The following is a 19,100-nucleotide window of genomic DNA, read 5'->3' on the forward strand; positions in this document are numbered from 1 at the left end:
GGGGCCCGCTCGCCCCCGCCACCTCCCGCCGTCGCTCCACACCGGGCCGGGCCTTTCCCCACCGCGACGGTGCCGGCTCCCCTCAGGGCCAACGGGAGGGCCGAGCCGCCCTCCGCTCCGGCGGCGATCCCGCCTTCCCTCAGGGACCTCGGGAGGGCCGGGCCCGGGCTACCCCCACCCCGCCCCAGCAGTCCTGGCTCCCGCCGGTCCGAGTCCCCGCCCCACCGAGACCGGGCCTCTCCCCCGGCTCCCTTCCGCCGGGTGGCGGAGAGGGGCCGCGCCGTGTCCCCCGCCCCGGGCCCCCCGCCCCGGGCCCGGGCCGCCTTACGCTGTATGGCGGGGGGCGGCGGGTAGCGGGCCCGTAGCTCCGGGCCGGCCCCCTGCACGCCGCTGCTCACGTAGTTGCTGGGGAAGATGCCGACGCGCTGGTCGATCTTGCCCGTCCACCAGCCCTCGTCGCCGGACACGTGCGAGTCCCGGGACAGCACCTGCACCACGTCCCCCGGCCGCAGGCTCAGCTCGTCCTCGCCGCACGCCTCGTACTCGAAGACGGCGGTCCAGAGCGGCCCACCGCCCGGCGGCTCCCCGCCGCCCGCGCCCTCCTGGCTGAGCTCTGTGAGGGGCTCCATGGCGAGGCTGCTCCATAGGGGGAGGCGCCCGCGGCTGCCGGGCGCTGCGGGGGGCGGCGGGGCCGGTACCGCCGCCTATTGTTCATGCGGCCCGGCGCCCGCCGGCAGCAGGTGCCGCCGCTGGGGGTGGGGGGGCCCTGGCGCAGGGCCGCCTCAGCCCAGCGCGGGAAGAGGCGAGGGCAGGCAGCGCGTGCCGCCGACCCGCCGCGGCATCCCCCACCTCCTCCTCCTCCTCGCCCGCCTCCGCCTGCCGCCGCGGCCGCGCATCCCGGAGCCACCTGACTCTCTGGCAGCTTCGGCGGCGGGAGGGGAGGGGAGGCTCCGCCTCCTCGCCCCCATTGGCCGTCTCTACCGCCCGTCATACGCCACCCTCACCTGATTGAGGGCCTTCGCCCTCTTGGCCACGCCCAGCCCCCGGCCTCGGAGCCTCGCACTCACCGGTGGCCCTCCAATTGGCTCCCGCCTGGTCAGCTTTCGCTTCCCATTGGGCCTCGCGGCGCTTGTCAGTAAGCCCTCCTGGCTCCGCCTTCCCCTCCGCTGCTCATTGGCTGAGAAAAGGGGCATGACACCGGAGAGGTCGAGGGTGGGGCAGTTGGGTTGGGCGGGGCGACCTTGCGGGCGGCGAGCGAAGCCGTACGGGGTGCTGCTGGCCAGCGGCGGGGCGGGCGCCGACTGCCGCGCGGAGGCTGCGTACCTGAGGCCGGGCCGGGCCCGGCCCGGGGAGCGGCCCCGCGGGCCCCGGGCAGACGCCGGGGCTCGCTTCTCAAAATCGCTGGCCCTTGGCACGGGAGCGGCTGGCCGTCAGGGGCCGCTCCGCCGCCTGTCGACGACCTGTCCCCGCTCCCGAGTGCCGCGGCCCTGCCCGGGCCCCCCGCGGGGTGCCGAGCCAGGCCGGGTCTCCTGTGGGTGCTGGCGGCTGGCGCCGCGGGTGATGGCCGTGTGCAGGCGGAGTGATGCAGGAGGGTGATGGCCTGTCCTGGCAAGCTGCCTGCCCTTCCTGTGCCACCGGAGCGGCCCCCTGGGCGCCCGGAGGGACCGGGCAGCTCTGGCGCGGCCGCCTGGGACAGGGGCTCAGGCCGGTACCCCAGCCAGGTGCAGGGAAGCCTTTGTCTTCAGTTACTCAGTGCTCTTCCATATTCCGTCTACACTAAGCTCAGGTGTTAAATGGTTTTTGTGCAAGGTTCATATGGGTACATCCCTACTGAATGCCTTCGTTAAAAATTAAGTAACAGTTTATTTCTCATTCTTGCAATCAGTGTGTAGCTTCTTGATCTTGAACATACAAATTCTCCCTGCTACCAACATTTTTACAGCTTGTGAAGATAACAGATCTTGTAAACAGATTGCTCGTACTCAGTGATATAAAACGGAAATTTTTCCATTTCACTCCGGTTTTCCTTAAAAATCTTCATCCGATTTTCAGTGATAAAACTGGAAGTGAAAAACCTCTGTTCATGCTTCATCATGACAAAGCCTCCTGATGCTGAATGAGAATCCCAGGTACACTGACCACATGTGATGTCTTCCCACTTACATAAAATCTTGGGCTTAGCTTTTCTGTAGTGTTTTGCAAATGGAGTTACACAATTCTTCTCTGCAAGATGATTTATTTAAAATTCTCCATTCCCTAGTGAGGTACTTGTTTAGGTCTATGTACAGAGTAACTGCTAATAGTTCTTACATTTTGCACAGTGGGGCTTTGTTTATCTATCCTTGTGTTAGCACTATGCTTCTGCACTTAGGAAGCACCAGGGTTTAGGCTTTAAAAAGAATAATGAAGATCTTAAGAAGAGTGCTCTGAGTTAAAGAGGTCATTCAAAATCCTTATCGTTGTTTGTAAAGTATTTGAATTTGCTTGTCTGTTCTCTGGAAAAACACCACCTAACTGTAACTTAGTAACAAGTATTTCACAGGACCCTGCAGGGAACTGAAATTTTTCTAGTTCCTTTCTTTTTCTCACAAACTTCACAGCCTTTATTTCTGACAGAAACCAAAAATACCTTGCCTAGAAAGAGCTGGTATATTAATACCCTTATTGTACATATACATTTTTGAGCATATATATCTAGACGAGGTTGGAACTAACATTTCAATGTGACATATGCAAGATTTAGGCATGCTGCAGCACTAGTTTTCAACTGCACTTGTCTAAGAAATGAACTTCCACTTTTCTCCTGTATCTCCATCTCCTTTTGCCAGTGATGGCACAGCTGAGGATGCATCCTCTCCACTATTCTTTTGTTACTTAAGGGTGTGTTTTCACATTTAGCATAAGCTTATCCAATATTATCCTGTTGCTGAAAGGGACTTTCCTGCCCCTTGTCACATGCTTGACCTGCTTTCCTGATTGCAGCAGTAGTGGACTGCCCGGTTGTAGAGTCATTTCAGCTCACTTATCTAACTGAAAGCTGAGCCGCCACATAAAAGCAGCTAGTTTTCAGTCAGCTTTTTAAGTTGATCAGACTTGTGTTAGGACTGTGCACACAGTCATTAAAGCCAGCACAATGTAAGGAAGAGGGACAGGTGAAAGGGACAACAGACCTGGCTCTTTCAGCAACAGCCCGTAGTTAATGTTACCATGTCTGGATCATGATGCTGAGGAGTAACAAATAGCTGTATTCATGATTTTTGGAGTTCAAATAATAGATGGCTGAGATGGTATCTGCAGGACTGATGTTAATGTCCCTAGTTAAGCAGTTTCAGTTGCATGCAAAACTTCTCTGTTCAATTTTATTTAGGAAAAAAATTATTTCTTTAATTCACATGCTGGGAAATTATTATACTTTATGTGAATATTGTGCTTTAAAATTTGTATTATAAAAATTTGAGTGAGACGTCAGAAAATAGAGGCCTTCTGTCTTTCAGCTGTTTGACACTTATTTTGATCACCGCTATAGAGCACTGATAGGTTTAAAGTCGAGAGTTACATTACCGATGCTGAAAACTCTAAGAGGAGAAAAATTACTTCTGTAGAAGCTCGGGGTCCCTGCTGTAGCGAGCTGCCAAGACAGAGCCCTGCCATCTTGTGGAACGCCTTGATATTGAAGTACACAGTCAGCTTTGCTTCTCAAAGCCATCTTGCGCTTTTTTGCTTTTTTTATTTCGGCCCCCCCCCCCTTCCCCTTTTCTTTCACCGATGATGTGTTTGTTTCTACAGAAACAGTGTGACTAGCTCAGGAAGCCCAGAACGGCCAGTGCCTGGAGCTCGGAAACTGTCCAGGGAAATGCTCTGAAGAGCCATAATAGGATTTTCCCATTATTACAGACTTCTCTTGGCATCTTTTACCAGCCATGTCAGAGACTGGTTTCTGAATGAAAAGATTTGGCCAGACTGGGAAGGCTGTTCTTAGGATCAAGGTAAATAAAAGTGTCAGTAAATGTTAAGTTCATATTTCAGTAACTGGCAAAAGGCAGAAGAAGAAAAGAACATTAAAGACTGCCTGCATGCAGTCTGTGAGAGATGACATTTTAGTATTTGCAGATACAGAAAGACTTTTGAAATGGTGCATGCCTTTCCAGTGAACATACAACCTAAATGCTACACTGGGGTTTTTTTCTTGCACGTTTTCTGATAAGGGTGTATATGGTCTCATTATTATTCAGCAGATCTGAATAATGGAAATTAGGTTCTAGATAGAACAGATCCAGTTCTCAAAGTCTGTATCTGAATACACACTCAGTGCTTCTCAAAGTTTGGATAAAGATATTGTTTTGATATGTTTAAACAGGAGAGTCTACTCTGCAAAATAATACTCTGTACATAGTTCAAACTTCCCCAAGGATTTTAATTTGGGCTCATTTTTGCATCTATGTTTTAAAACCCCAACAAATTACTAGAGGATAAACTAAAAGGCCAGTCTATCCCCACCTCTTGCTTTAAGAAGCTATGGGAAGTACTCTGCTTATTGAATTCCATTACCCATACAAATTTAGGATGATCATGTCAGCTTTTGCCCTGTCTTTTCTATGTTTGTGCAGACTACTACATGAGTACTCTCTTTCAGTGGATGCCCTTCCTCTCTCTTCACTGGACTTAGCAGCTCTATAACATGTTATCAATGTGCCAGTCCATAGTTATAAATCTACACTGGATATCAAAATGTTGGCGCTCCAGGCTCCTAGTCTCTGTGGAGGGAAAAAACCAGAATGCTGCAAAAACAAGGAAGAGGAATATCCAGAAAGAAGAAGAAGTTGCAGCACAGTCCAACTATGCTGCAGTACTGGAAAACCAATGTACTTGCAACTAGAGCCATGATGAAAGCGCATCTCTACCAGCACAGTATTAAAGTATAAAAGATTAAGGAGATGCTCCTTGGCACATCTGCTTAGTGCAGCTCATTCCTTTTACATCCCATGGTAATTTATATTGCATCTTAAATGAATGCAGCACTAATACTCTCATTTGACTTTTATGTATTTCAGAGGATATATCTTATCTGTGTTCCGTGGTTATACCCACAGATATAACCATATACACCCCCATGGAGATGCATCTTATGCCAGTAGACAGATTTGTTTGATCAGTTGCTGATAATCTCTCCTCAAACAATGTAAGCTTTACTGTCAAATGGACTCTTCTATCATTATAGATTGACTGTCTGCATGGCTGTAAAGCCAGACTGTGGGGTTTTTCCCCACTTTAGAACAGTACTGCTTTGCCAGCTTCACTTTAGTGTAGATTTGCTCTTCATGCAAGTGAGAGAGGTAAGCCATTGGCAACAGAAGCTTGATGAACTGTGCTGTGCTAGCTAGAAGGCAGGCTGCGAATCTGGGTCTTTAGCATCTGAGTCAGTAAAAGAGAGCACTCCACTCTACTTCATAAAATATATATGCTAATCTCCCAGATGGCTATATCTTCTTTCTCCATAGAACAGATGACCTGGAAAATAAAAGAAGACTAAAAACACTGGAGAGTGGGAAATTCTGTGGCCAAAATCTGGGAGCTTCCAGTAGATTAAAGACAGACTTGGCTTTTAAATATAGTTTGAATTTGTATTGATAATTAAATATAGCAGTGATTACTTGACTATTATTACAAGCCGCAGTATAATTTCACACGTAACACGAAGCATTCATACATTTATCAACAACCCTGTAAGAAAAAAAAAAAAACAAAACATAGAAAGATTTTCAAATGAGATTTCTGCCTACACTAAAAGATACACACTAACAGAAATAATGTTTAATAATGACTACCATTTGCATACTGTGTATTATCTCAATCCAAACAACACTTATAGCTCTTGTTTAATTTGTCATTGGTTGAGTTGCTGCTCCTATAGAGGAACACCAGAACCACACTGCTGCATTGGCAACATTGTGTGGAACCAAAATTTAATTTGAATAGAGGAAATGAGATTTGTGCAATGCAGATGCTCCCACTGGAGATCCTCAAAGACACTACAGTAAACCTTTTAGGCTTTTGAAATCTCCATAGGTGATGGTGGCCTCAATCTTCCTTTTTATGCTTTGTATGAAAAATGAAGCAGTGGCGCAGTACCTTCAGTCTCACAGTCAGCACAGGGTGCAGCACTAGCTCAGACTGTTCTGCGCTGCCTGTGGCACCTCGGCTCCCATTTGAGGCCTTCTGCACAAGGAATGACCAAGCCTCCCTTGTTTATGAGGGCAATGAGTTTTTTTCTGGAAATAACAAAAATGAGATGGAAAACAAGATATTAACTAGCCTGTGGTTTTGTTTAGGTTTTAAGTTTGTCAAACAAAGCCATTGGGCCAGTTGTCAGGTTGCTCCTTGAGTAGCTTCAGAAACACAGCACAAAAATGAAGAATCCTGCATCTGAACTCAAACTATAGGAGACGGATGCAAACTACAACATACAGAGACATACAACATCCATTAGATACCAGCATTCATATCCAAGTCATAGCTTTATACCCAAATCATAACTCTTCTAAATCTGTCATTAAAAGTTATAGACATAAAATAAATAGCCTTTTCATTTGGATTAAAATAATCCTTTTTTAGACTAAGGCTGATGTTTTTTTTCTCTAATTTGTATTTAATAAGTTAACTTACTATTCAGAATAATAAACCTCAATCTAAAATAAGATCAACTAGGTCACTGCTGTAGAATTGTTTTTTCCACGTTGTCTTGAGAGAACAGGCAACATTTGCCTACTGTCTCCTCTTATTTGCAATCACAGTTTAAATCCTTAGCAGAATTTGTTAGACAAGCCTCCTTCAAAAAATGTATGACTCTGTACTGCAAAATGTTGTCTTGATTTTCACATTTAGCGTCTACTCTATGGCCGTGTCTAAGCTCAGATATGATACTTTATTCATTCAATATTTCATAAGGCAACTGGAACAGGATTTTCTTGTACTTACATGGAAAGGGACCTAATTCTGTTTTGATCTTTTAGTTAAGTGTGGGCAGAAAGACACATGGTTTTACTGTGATGCCACCCCTTGCATCGGCAGCACCAGATCCATAGACAGCCAGAGACATCAACCCATTACACTTGCAACTGTATCAAGGAGTCTGCCTTTACACTCCAGAATTAATTTGCATTATCTATTTACTTTTTTTTTCTTTACCAAGTCAGCAGTCTTAATTGGTGGGCTCTGGTCCTGCACACCATCAAGGCACTGTACAGTTCACCATACAGCTGAAGCTTCTGTAGAATGCGGGAAGCATGGTTCATGGAGTGAGCCTACACAGATCTACAGACAGTTGAGTATCTTTGACTCTACTTGGTACCAGAGTAGTTTTCAAGAGATAACGTTAAACATAATTAACTTCTGAAGGATACGTGCCTCCTTTCTCATGGTGTGGTATTTTCCCTCCGAATTATGCCACGGAAAAGGCCTGTAAGAGTAAGATTTGTTAGTGTGTGAATGACAAGCTTTATGCACACAGATACTGCTTAAGCCTAAGTCTTCCTGCTCCACTGGTGGTGGAATCTGAAATTTTGTATCACTGGTAAGTGGTGTGTCTCAGCTTCGATCCCAGAAGTTGTCAGGTAAGAGGCTTCCTACAATGTTTATGGACAAATAACAATCAGATCTTTCTTGAAGACAGCTTTGGCCCTTGTATTCAAAACAAGGAAAGCGCTTGGCTTTATAAGAAAAGGGGATTTGAAAAAGAGTCACCATAAAGGTTTTGCAGTTCTCAGATTTTTTTTTAAATACTATTTATGTGTAACTTGTGTCAAGCTAAAAAGGATCAGCGTAACAATGAACCAGCACTCAACAGAATGAGCTAGGTAATTTGCTCACAGCTTTAATGCTCATTAAGTATTCACCTCAAATTCATGCCAGCAGAGCCTCTCCAATACTTCACAACAGACCTACTCTCATTAGACTCCATGATGCTCCTGTGGGAGCCTAAAGGGAGCGAAGCCTATCCCACCAGCAAGCGCTTCCCCGGGACAGCAGAGGGTACCTGGTGGGGTTGAAGCACTGCACAGAACACCCTGTTTTCTAATAAGCTTCAGGTAACGTAGCATGGCATTTGCCTGTATTATTTTGAATGCATATGTAAAATATGTTGCAGTTTTGATGGCTACAAAAAGTTCAGCTCCGCATCTTCACAGTTACCTCATCCTTTCCAGTACAGGATAGCTGCTTCACCACCAGCAAAGAAATACGCTTCCTTTCTATTCAGTTGTAGTGTATGAATTGTTTCGCCTGCTTCACTCTAGTAGAAGGTGTCCATCTCTCAGCTGTCAGCCCTGTGCTAGGGTGTCTTTGGGTGGGTGACAAAGGAAAGGCGAACGAGCCGCCGAGGTGCCGGGGGCAGGACCCCTACCGAGGCAGGTCCCGCCATGGGAACGCCACCCACGAGGGAGCTGCAGCCGCAGCCCTGGGCAGAGCCGACTCTCCTCAGGCCGCCCCCGCCGACACAAGCCACAACGTGACATCTGCCGCATCCTTCCGGCGCTTGTCCTCCGTCATTCCCACCGGTGCAGGAGATGGGACGCCACCGCACCCGCGGGGGCCGCGCCGGTGCTCTCAATTAACGCAGCAGCAGGGTGAAGCCCTGGGCCGGGGCAAACCCCGCCCGCTCAGGCGGTGGTGGGTGACGCCGTTTCCCGCCGCGCCGCCGGGGGGCGCCGCCAGCCCGCGCCCCGCCCGAACCCGGCATGGCGGCCCGGGATCGCTCTGCGGCCCGCAACGCGGAAATTCTCGCTCGGGTTATTTCTGGCCCTGCTGGAGCCGCGCGCTGTTTCCTCAGGGCGCCGAGCGCATTGTTTTATTCACTTGGATGAAACAATTGTCGTCTATATAGGACATATTTGTTTTCCAGTTCCTCAAACCATTATTACCTTTTCCTGATCCCCTTGAGAAAATGGATCTTTGATACCCTGCCAGGCTGTGTTATTGAATTCCCTACCCGTTTCGGGGTGAAATTGTGACAAAGGCAGGCGCTTTTGGTGAAAACAAAAAAGAAAAAAAAATACCACAGAAAGAATATGGAAGAAAACCTTACTCTGGAAAAAAAGCCAGCTCTGTAATAGTGCAGGAATGAGGTAGCATGAGTCATCTGGCTCATGAGCACTTCATCTGAGGGCTCTCACCCATCCAGCAGGGAATCTGCCAGGCCCGTGTACACCCCACAGCCAGCATGCCCAGCCAGGGGTACAGCGCTCAAAACAGCTCCATCGAGTCACCTCCTAGCATGTGTGAGAAATGATCTCACAGCTGCCCTCAGCAGAAGTGTAACCCCTCTTTACCTGCATTTTATGGAACACCACCACTGAATCTAGGCCTCATCCTGGTCTGCCAGGAGGTTTGGGAGACAGGTCCACAGGCTGCTCTGAACACCCAGCTCCTCCTCGGAATACCCCTTCTCACAGCCCATGCTTCATACTACTCCCACCATACTCTTCCTCCAGCTTCCCCCTCAGAAACTCCTTTTATCCTCTGAAACCAATTGCAGTTCTTTCCTGTTTGCCCTCCGGTTTACCCTTCTTAATCTTTTATTACATGTACCATTACAAATCCCAAGGGTGCTATAGACTACGAAAGAAAAGAAACACACGCTTTTTGGATGTAATCTTGTTTCTTTTTCTTATAAACTGTGCCAGTGGGGTGAAGCAGGTTCATGAATTTTCACTTAAAGTTGGAAATTAATCTGAATTCAAATGTAACTGTACATGGACATCTAGGACTCCTGGCTTTTTCCTCAGTTTAGCTACCGACAGATTCAGAGAACATGACAGTTCCCAGGTTTGTACCCACTGAAACTAACTCTCAGTACACTTCTACCCTTATTTTGGACAGAGAGTATTAGGAAGATGTCACTGCACTAGCAAAACTAACCAGCTGCAATAAGGCTTTTACCATCCCATGCCAGGTTAACTTCAATAAATAGTTCCTGTGCCTTGTCCCAGCATGGCCACCAATTCCTCACAAGTCTCTCTTTTTCTAGTACTCTTCTTCATATAGTCCTTAGAGCTATTTAACTACTTAGCAGGAACCAGCCACAGCTGCACATTATCCCCATCAGCCAACCCTCCATCCCTGAAGCCAGCCCACAGCTGTATATTATCAATGTTAATTAACCTGCCTTCATTCCTCTACAGAAAGACAGACGGATCATAAAGACAATGCCTGTTGCTATCTCACCGTTGGGAGGAAGAGGAGGTGTTATTGTAAGGATAAGCTTTCAGTAATGAAATCTCTGTTTTTCCTATAGACTACACAAGGCCACACATGCTGCCTGTGCAGCCACCTCCTACTGATTTCCCTGAACGTCACTCTAGCTAACTGAATTTGATGGATTTTTCTGGAGACATCAGTCTCACTCCTAGTAAATACTTCTAGCCTGGAGCTGATGTTCTTCTATCACTCCATTAAACTCAGACCCTCATAATTTCTCTGTTGTATTTGTGAGCAAATCTGACAATTTAAGCACTTGTCTCAAAGTTTATGAGATGATGAGACTTATAAAACCAGGAGATGCAATTAGCTAGAGAGAATAGCATCAGACAAAAGCTCTGACTGGGCTTGCCAACCATGTAGAAATCTTTTTGAGGAAGTATGTGTTGTTTAGATCTGTTGTAAGAAGTAAGGCAGAAGGGAGGCTAGTGAAAAGTTGGATTACTTTAAGTGCTGAACTGTTTACTTCTAAGACTCAGATCCTACAGACTTTCTGTGTTAAAAAAATAATCGTTATGTGCAGTTTTCCTGATGCCAGTAGAAGTAATAGTTGTGAATAAAGATGCATATCAATATATAGCTTGAAAAATTATGTCTGAACCTTTGACTTATATCTCTTTTAAAAAAAAAAAGTTTTGCTTGTTTTCCATCATATGCAATTTAAAGATTTACGAGAAAGCATTTAGTTGCATTGCTACCAACATAACTGCAAAGCAGCTGTATGTACAAGAAATTCAAAATTCAGTCCAAGAGTCAAAATATTTTGGCCACCTGTACTTAATTCTGCTGTTACCACAGTGAGACTGTTTTTCATATGATTTGTGTAACACTCAGTATTGAATTAAATCTTGGAAGTACATTTTCTACTGCAAAATAGCTCTTTGTGGTTAAAATACTGTTTGCAACAAAACCTCTTCTTTCCATGTCATGTCACATGCTGAAACTGGCAAAAAGATAAATCATTCCAAATCTAAATTTAACTGCTGAAAATTTTGTAATAGGTTCACTAATTTCTATAATGTTTGGAGCACTGTATATAACAGCTATAGGCATATACCTCAAAGATTTCTGATCCAACCTTCACTGGTATTTCTGGGTTCTACAAGCAGCATGAAGCAGAGTATAAATCCCTCCAAAAGGGTGGCTTACTCCACCCTTCCTTTGTTTCAAATTAGTTTCTGATTTTTTTGCCTTTAGGGTTATTTTCAGTGTTAGATCATTTCCATTGTTTATCTCCAGAGAAGTGTTTCCAGGCCATTTTGCAGTCATCACTGTTCTGGGAAGGCATATGAAAAGGTGAAGGTTATATGTTTCTTCATATATGGTCAGATGTGGTCAGAAATATATGACTGTCATCATCATCATACACCTATATCTAATTCCTTTGCTCTGTAACAGTTTTCTCCCTGTTCATTTTCACTGCTTAATCTAGCAAAGATTTCCCAAGGGGCTGAATATATTTTTTCATGCTGAGGACTGGTAAAGGATGCACCAATGAAATAAACAGACTAATTTTATTAATATGGACAGTGCTCTGGAGCCAAGAACCTAGCAGGTGCACAAGGCATCCACAGAAGTGGCCTTGGAAAACAGATGCCTCTGGATACCTGGATATCCCTAGGAATCTGCCGTGAGGGATTTGCAGGCTGCTCCACAGTGGTCAAAATCCCTCATTCCTGAGCAAAAGATCAGGAGGAGACTCTGCAAAGGGTTGCTCATGGATCCACCCTCTCAGAGTGTCTCCTGTGGGTTTTTGCACAAAAGGGATGGACCAAGAAGCAGCATTTATAGAAATACCTTTAGTCTGGCTGAGAGCTGGAACTAATCTGCCTGCAGTTCCCTTCTGTGAACTCCACCACTACTGTGCTGTTCAGTATCTGCTTTTGATATGAAGTGGGGAACAATGTCATGTGATAAACAGAGGAATGAATTGCCTTAGTTTCATTCCACTGCCTTGTCTCTGAACCAAGAAAAAGCTCACTTGTCTAGTATTGGCTCTGCAGAAGCTGTAGTTTGTACAGGTGCTCTTTGTGTTAAACATCACTCTGTTTAATGGATCAAGACCTGGGAGATCCGGGTGCTGGCTTTGTTGATGGTTTATGTTGTGAGCTAGAGTAAATCACTTGAATTGCTCAGTTTTAACAGCTGTACAAGGGAATTCAGGATACCTCCTTTGCAAGTTGATTTCATCCACATATAAAAAAACTATATCCAACACATGAATCAGTGCCACTTAACAGATAACATGGAGCTACAAAAAGTGAATCGATTTTTAAGTCCACTTTTGTTGGCTGCATATAGTTCTCCACTCAATACGGTACCACCAGGCCCCTGCTGTTGATGAGGATCATCAGGCCTCACCTTTATGGATAGGGGCAAAGAATTCTGACAGCCCACCTCACGGACACGAGGATAGATGTAAGAAGTGAAACACTGTCTGATGTTAAGACAGACTGAAGACTATCAGCTAATGCAGCTGAAAGAATATTTGCGTGAAAAAATATGCTGTTTTAGAACCTGTGGTATCTATATATGTGCACGAACACATGGGTCTATATACACGCATATGTGTGCTTTGCAGTTCATAGGGACTGCCTTACTGGTTTATAGCAGAGAGGCAGCTGAAAGCAGGAGCTGCAAGGAGAGGCCGAGTTGAATGTATGTGTTTCTGTATACCTATGGGTTTCTTTTACAGTAAGAGTTTCCTCCTAAATCAGCTTAACATGAAATGCTGTTTATGAAGGATAGGTTAAAACCAGTTGCCCATTGAATGGCTGCAACAAATGTATTCGGCCAGCAGGGGAGGGAGAAGGTCTTTGTAGCTGCTGTTGTTTTTCTGACAAATTGTTATGCCACCTCCAGCTGGCTGCCAAGGATCCTTTTCTTTAAAAGCCATATGTCCTCTCTAATAAAGCTCTCATCACACCTCCTTCAGGCTTCCCTCATTCTGCTGTACTTATGCCTGATTTCATTTGGTTCATGCAGCAGCACGGCTGTAGGATGATGGCTTCTTTAAGCTAGTCCATAGAGAAAACATGGCCCAGAGAAAAAGGAAAGATTGTCTGGGACAGCCTGGGTCTGTGCCTCTGTGATTCCTGGAATTTTACTCACTGGGTAGCTCATATGGGTTTTCTTTTTAAATAGCTCTTTAAAGGGTTGCTGGAATCCAAGTTACTGTAGACCTGCCATAAAGTGGCAGTGTTTCAGGGTACTCCCCCCAGATCAATCATTTTCAAATTCTGAAATCTGTCAACTGTACCTTGAGGCGCTGCCAATTTAAGCAAATACAAAAATAGTAGTCACAACACCTCAGGGCATGATTTCATCAGATCTTCTACACTAAGCAGGTCTGACCTGCTCAATAGTTATCTGGGAGACCTCCAGAGAACAGAATACAGGAGGGGACAGATCTTGTGAGGCAGCTGAGATTCTTGCCAGTGTAGATCATACAACATCTCTGGGAATTTAAGCCTTGGTTGTTTAAAAAATAGCACTGCTTCTACTGCGACTGACCTATATTGGTGCTGAAGCAGAGTGTGACTAGAGATGCTACCTTCCAAAAGGGATCTAAAACTGAGATTTTGCAGTTCTTTTCTCAAATTCAGGTTGTTAACTATGGCCACATTCCATCTCAAGGCAATGAATTACATACTGTTTCCAATAGTCTTGAATGTCAAAATTATTCTTCACACCTCCTACTAAAGCACACAGTCACTGCTATATTCCACTTCAGACAAGGCTGTATTCAGTGAGGAGCCTTACATACACAGTTAGCAAAGGAGTTGAGATCAGACAGAAGTATAGTCTTCTATTTATTCAGAATGAAGCTGAAATCCAAGAAAGATGTAGGGAAACTGCCAAGGCCTGCAGGGCCTCTCAATTAATCTGCCCAAGCGGACCCTTGTACTTGTATAAAATCCAATCACATGAAATTGGGGCTTATATCTCCTACAACACTGTCACCTTGCAATGCTACTACTTATTCCACAGTTCCCTCTTGATAAGCCAGATGTCTTAAGACTATTATCCAAATTCTGCCTACATTTCCTCCTAGGGTTCCTAATTTTGGTCTCTTTTCATTGCCCTGAAATTTCTAGGCATTTAATATTTTTCATAATTCTGCTTCTGACAATGTACTTTAAACTGAAAACTCTTCATAGGCAGGGACTGACCAAATCAAAAAGCTTAATTTTCTTAGAAAAATGGCTAAAAAAAACAATAAGAGAGAGGAAATCTTTTAAAATTGAGAAGATGGTCTTAGGGACTCATTCAAATGCTCTGGGAGATTTGTACTTCAGACAGAGAGTTTTAACTGTGAACAAATCTCTTAAATAGGAATTTATCCCAGTGGCATCATGAATCATTGTTTGGTAGACATTTCTTACAGTGAGGCACCACTGTGCTGTACTTTAAAGAATGTGGTATAAATGCTGCTAAAATACTGTCAGCTGGGTGTTTGGATATTCTAATTTTAGCCTTGTTTATTATGTTTCATCTCCATGGTGTTTTTAGGCAATTATTGTACCAGCAATGCTAGCAAATTCCTCTTTTTCAGAGAGACCTTGTGGTCACTGGGACACTGATGACACTTCTCTGTGTGATTTCTGTATGGACATGTTCACAAAATTAGGTCCTGTAATGTGAAAATGGATGATGCTGTTGCGATTTTCTTGTAAGAAACACTATCAGAGTATCTTTAGGAGGAAAATTCATTGCAAAACTGCACTCTGTCTCTAGCAACGGGACCGTTAAGCTATTTCAATTGATTTTTCAGCCATGCTGAAGCAGCTGCAAGAGGTTAAGATAGCGAGACTGGGGCCATGTAGCTGCTAAAAATGTATAGCCAAAAGCTGTAGAGAGACAGTTTCTAGACAACAAAGGAGTGGAATTGAAGATGCTGTTGTTTTAGTGGCAACTTACAGAAGGTTGTTATCAACAAGTTGGTAAGAATTCTTTTTTCTTAGCTGTGACAGGACTTCTTTGTCTTTGTGGATCTATTTTAAATGGTTTTGTCCTTTCAGTACTCCCTGATAATAAGAGACTTATGTAAGTGCCCTTCTTCAGGGAGAATCTCGTTTGGTCTGCTTATTTTGCCTTGAGAAAACCACAGGGCTCAGAGAGCATATGAAAAAAGCTTACGTACTCAAAAGGTGCAGCAAGCAGCTGAGACAAACTGCGGGGGCAGGATTAATGGGACTGTGAGCTTCATAGTTCAGCTGTTTGCAGATCAGTAATTAGCATCCTCCACCCAGAGAATTGATCTCTCCCTAAGTAGCGCTGTGGAGTACTATGGAGAACTATATTAGTCATAGATATAGTTGAAAAAAAGAAAAAAACCAAAACAACCCCCAAATCTTTCTTCCCTTTTCATGATTTGTGTTCTTGCATGCTGAGAGAGGGGGGATGGTTTGGCCTGCCCCACAAGCTGCTAGGCAGGGTGTATGCTGAAAGGGCAGGTGGGTCTGGGAGTGTGTTTGGTGCTGCAGCTGTGAAAAAGGTGGGTGCAGGCGGCAGCCTGGCACGCAGCTGGGGCTCTATTGTGTGCTGTGAGCAGCGAGCCTGCCAGCGCGGCAGGGAGAGGAGGTCTCCTGCCAGGTAACCTTCCTGTTGGTAAATCTACGTTTGGTCTGTGCTGAAATGCTAGAGAATAGGCATCATTTTTCTTGTTGTTTCTAAAGGCTGTATTCCAGTTGGGAGTGGGGGTAGTATACAGGACTGAATTTCACAGAGTAATTTCATAGCAACTTCTTAGCTTGTGAAGTTAAATCTGGTGTGGCTTCCCTGCTAGAAAAGAAGCATGGTCTGTGAAAGGATCTGGCTCTTGCTTAGAAGTTTGTTTAAAAACTGCAAATAGCAGATAAGCTGCCATCAGATGTTAACATGATGGCAACGTGTTCAGTAGAGTCCTGCAGTTGTCAAAAACCACTCTACTGTAATTAAAAGCAAATCTAGAACAACCTCCTGACAGGTTTTATAAGAAAATTAGCTGTCTTACAGTGGCACCAGGCTAACAAATATTATTGTAGAATGACTTCCTGGTTTCTATCACCCTTGCAGGTAAGCCTGCTTCTTAGTTTCATATGAGAGAATAAAATACATCTATCACCATTTTATAACAATGTTCTGAATTCAGATAAACCATTTTTTTTAACCAGGTTTCAACTATAGGGGAAAAAAGTCAAGACTTAACATTATAAAAAGACTCTTAATGTCCAAGTAGCAAGTATATATTTTAACTATTGCTTCATCAGGAAAATCAAAAGATGGGTGCAGTTTTCTCCTTGGCTGATTGATTGTAATGGTTTATATAGAAAATTTATTTTTGTCTTTTTATTTCTTTCTTTTTGGAACCAAAGTTGCTGTTTGTTTTGGATACTATATCCAATCCGCAGTAAGTAGTATGTGTCAGCAGGATCCAAAAATCAAGGTTGAAATGCTGCTGTCTAACTATAGGTCCTGAGACAAGGAATCAATAGGAAGAAGTAAATAAAAGTTGGTAGTGAGCCACCAAGGCCTAGCTTGTCAATCTTCATTGGAAAGCTAATGCCCTGTCCAGCACGGAGAGAGAATTACTAACCCTCATAATTGTAAAGTGAGTAAATCAGTGTTTTTCTTATTTTCTGCTGCTTATTTTATTAGCTACTTACAGCTTGGTATCATACTGTGATTACTGAAATGAAAAATTACAAGGAATTGCCAATCATAAGCTTGTTTCTGGACATAATAAATTGCACCCAATTTAGGCAAAACATTCTTTTTAACTTTGTTTCACCTCTTGTCCTAATTATCTAAGTTATGTTCTCATAAAACTTAGGCATGCTCTTGATACCCAAAAATTATATTTTTTAAATTAGTTATCCCACAAAAGATGTCTGGAGGGAAAGTGTAGAACCTCATTCCTTTGAATGAGAAGATAAGAGAGACTAAAGTACTACTAATGGTGCAAAGCATGCTGCAATATTATTCTTAGAAATGGAAACATGCTGAAGCATTATTGTTGCAGGTTTTAGTATTTTGTTACTGTTTGATTAACTTCCTGTTCTTGTAATATCAATATCATGCATTGGAAGAAGTGTGCTTATAAGGCTGGTCAAGAAATGGTGATTAGTTTATCCATTTCAGTATTTGGTAAAACATGTTCTACTGTGTACCACATACAGCGTTGCCCTGATCTTGCAAATGCCATTTCAACCCACCGGAGTGTGGCATGAAATAAACAAAAATGTTGCTGTGAACGATTACAAGATCATTCTTTTTTGGCCAATTCCAAGTCAAAACAGCTATATCTTTAATATGATGCCATAATGAAGAGAGCCAATAATACTAATTTGCTACAGAAGTTTCACCAATATCCTGTAGTTGTAAGGAGGGCACTTGACTGTGTACATACATAAAAAACGTGAGGAAAAATGGGATTGAACTGTTGTTTGGCTGAAATAAAAGTTAAAGTTTAAATTGGTCTCTTCCTGTGTAATGTTGGCTTATGTGGCACATGACTTCTTTGCCTGAGTTTGCAAATGTAATTTGCATGCTAAATTACAAGAGAAATGTTGGAGAAAAATAGGTTGATCTCCAATCATTTGATTTGATGCCTCCTCTCTTAAATATTTTATCTAATAAATTGTTGCTTTTCACTGATGTCATGCACTATTTTTCCTAGAGCATGCTCTTTTCCTGTACAGAGTAATACCCATTGTAAGGCTAGAGTGCAGAAGATAAGCTAGTTTTTTGTTGGATTGCATGAGTCTACTGCTGTTACTTTCTATCCAGATGTGGATTGTTTGTTTGTTTCCCTTAAAAGCTAATAATGATTTTTTTTTTCTTTGTTGTCTGCAACGGGGCTTGTTATCATTTTTACCTTTAGGTGTGGATGGATTCCAATAATATTATTTCCTCATCTTGTGTCCAAATGTTTTCAGCCTGTCTGCATTTAAACAGCTAAGCAACAAAATGTAATTGTCCTCTCAAGCATGTGATATTCTCTCACTTATTTTACTGGACACAGACTGGATCATCCCATGATGACATGTTCTTGAACAGGGTTATCTGTGCTAAATTAGGTTACACTGTTATGGACCAGGGCTGAGCCTGTAATATTCCTGCTTTCTTTCCACTGTTTGTGTTTTGCTTTAACACCCCCTCCCCATACCCCCAGGCCTCCATCACTTCATGGCTGGTCCAATGACTTTTAGGAGCAGGGCTGGGGAAGCAGCCATAACCTTCCACAGCATCCAGCCTCTCACACAGGGACGCTGTTTAACATGAATCATTATGATGAGGCTGAGGCTCATCTGTCCAGATTCAATCAATGGCTCCTAAACAGAAGCATAAACATTTTTAAAGCATTTATTGCAGCTTTCAGACACGTTACTATTGAATGTTATCCCTCTTGCTTCCTTTTTGAGAAGAAGGTGAACAGCTTTTATGTAACATTCATAAAACAGCTGCTGGAAGAACTAATGCTTCATAATCCTGATCATTACAATATCATTTTTATGGGTTACACATCCTAAAAATGTCATCTTTCAACAGCTGTATTTGTAATGTTAGTTTTTAATGGTATTTTGGCAAACGATGTAGTTGAAACAGGCTTCGTAGCTTTATTTTTTCTACTGTAACTGGTGAGGCTTGTCATGCTTGGCTTTATCCCAAAAGGATAAAGGGAACTCTCCCTCCCCATCCATGATAATCCTCCGTAGGTTTTCCCTGTTGGCTGTGTCCATCCCCCATCCTCCTGGTCTCCCCTCCCCCCCCCCCCTTTTTTCCTTTCATATCTCAATCCTGTTTGATAGTGGGGGAAAAAAAATCTTCTTTGCAAAATACTGCTAGCAGTCTTGTGTTTGAAAATA

General features: G+C 43.9%; 1 protein-coding gene across 5 annotated transcripts in view; it reads right to left on the reverse strand.

Annotated features, from left to right (window-relative positions):
* The window catches only part of MAP3K9 (mitogen-activated protein kinase kinase kinase 9), an 80,598-nt gene extending 61,599 nt beyond the window's left edge, over positions 1-18,999 (reverse strand). For 4 of the 5 annotated variants that reach the window (XM_080397606.1, XM_080397605.1, XM_080397604.1 and 1 more), the window contains exon 1: positions 329-18,999. In XM_080397606.1, the coding sequence (XP_080253732.1) occupies positions 329-645 (317 nt within the window). In that variant the 5' untranslated portion in view covers positions 646-18,999. The remainder of the gene's footprint in view (positions 1-328) is intronic. The other variant, XM_080397603.1, reaches the window with a different exon arrangement.
* Positions 19,000-19,100: the final 101 nt, after the last annotated feature.

This window comes from Falco punctatus, assembly GCF_963210335.1.
Source record: "Falco punctatus genome assembly, chromosome: 7".
Taxonomy (NCBI): domain Eukaryota; kingdom Metazoa; phylum Chordata; class Aves; order Falconiformes; family Falconidae; genus Falco; species Falco punctatus.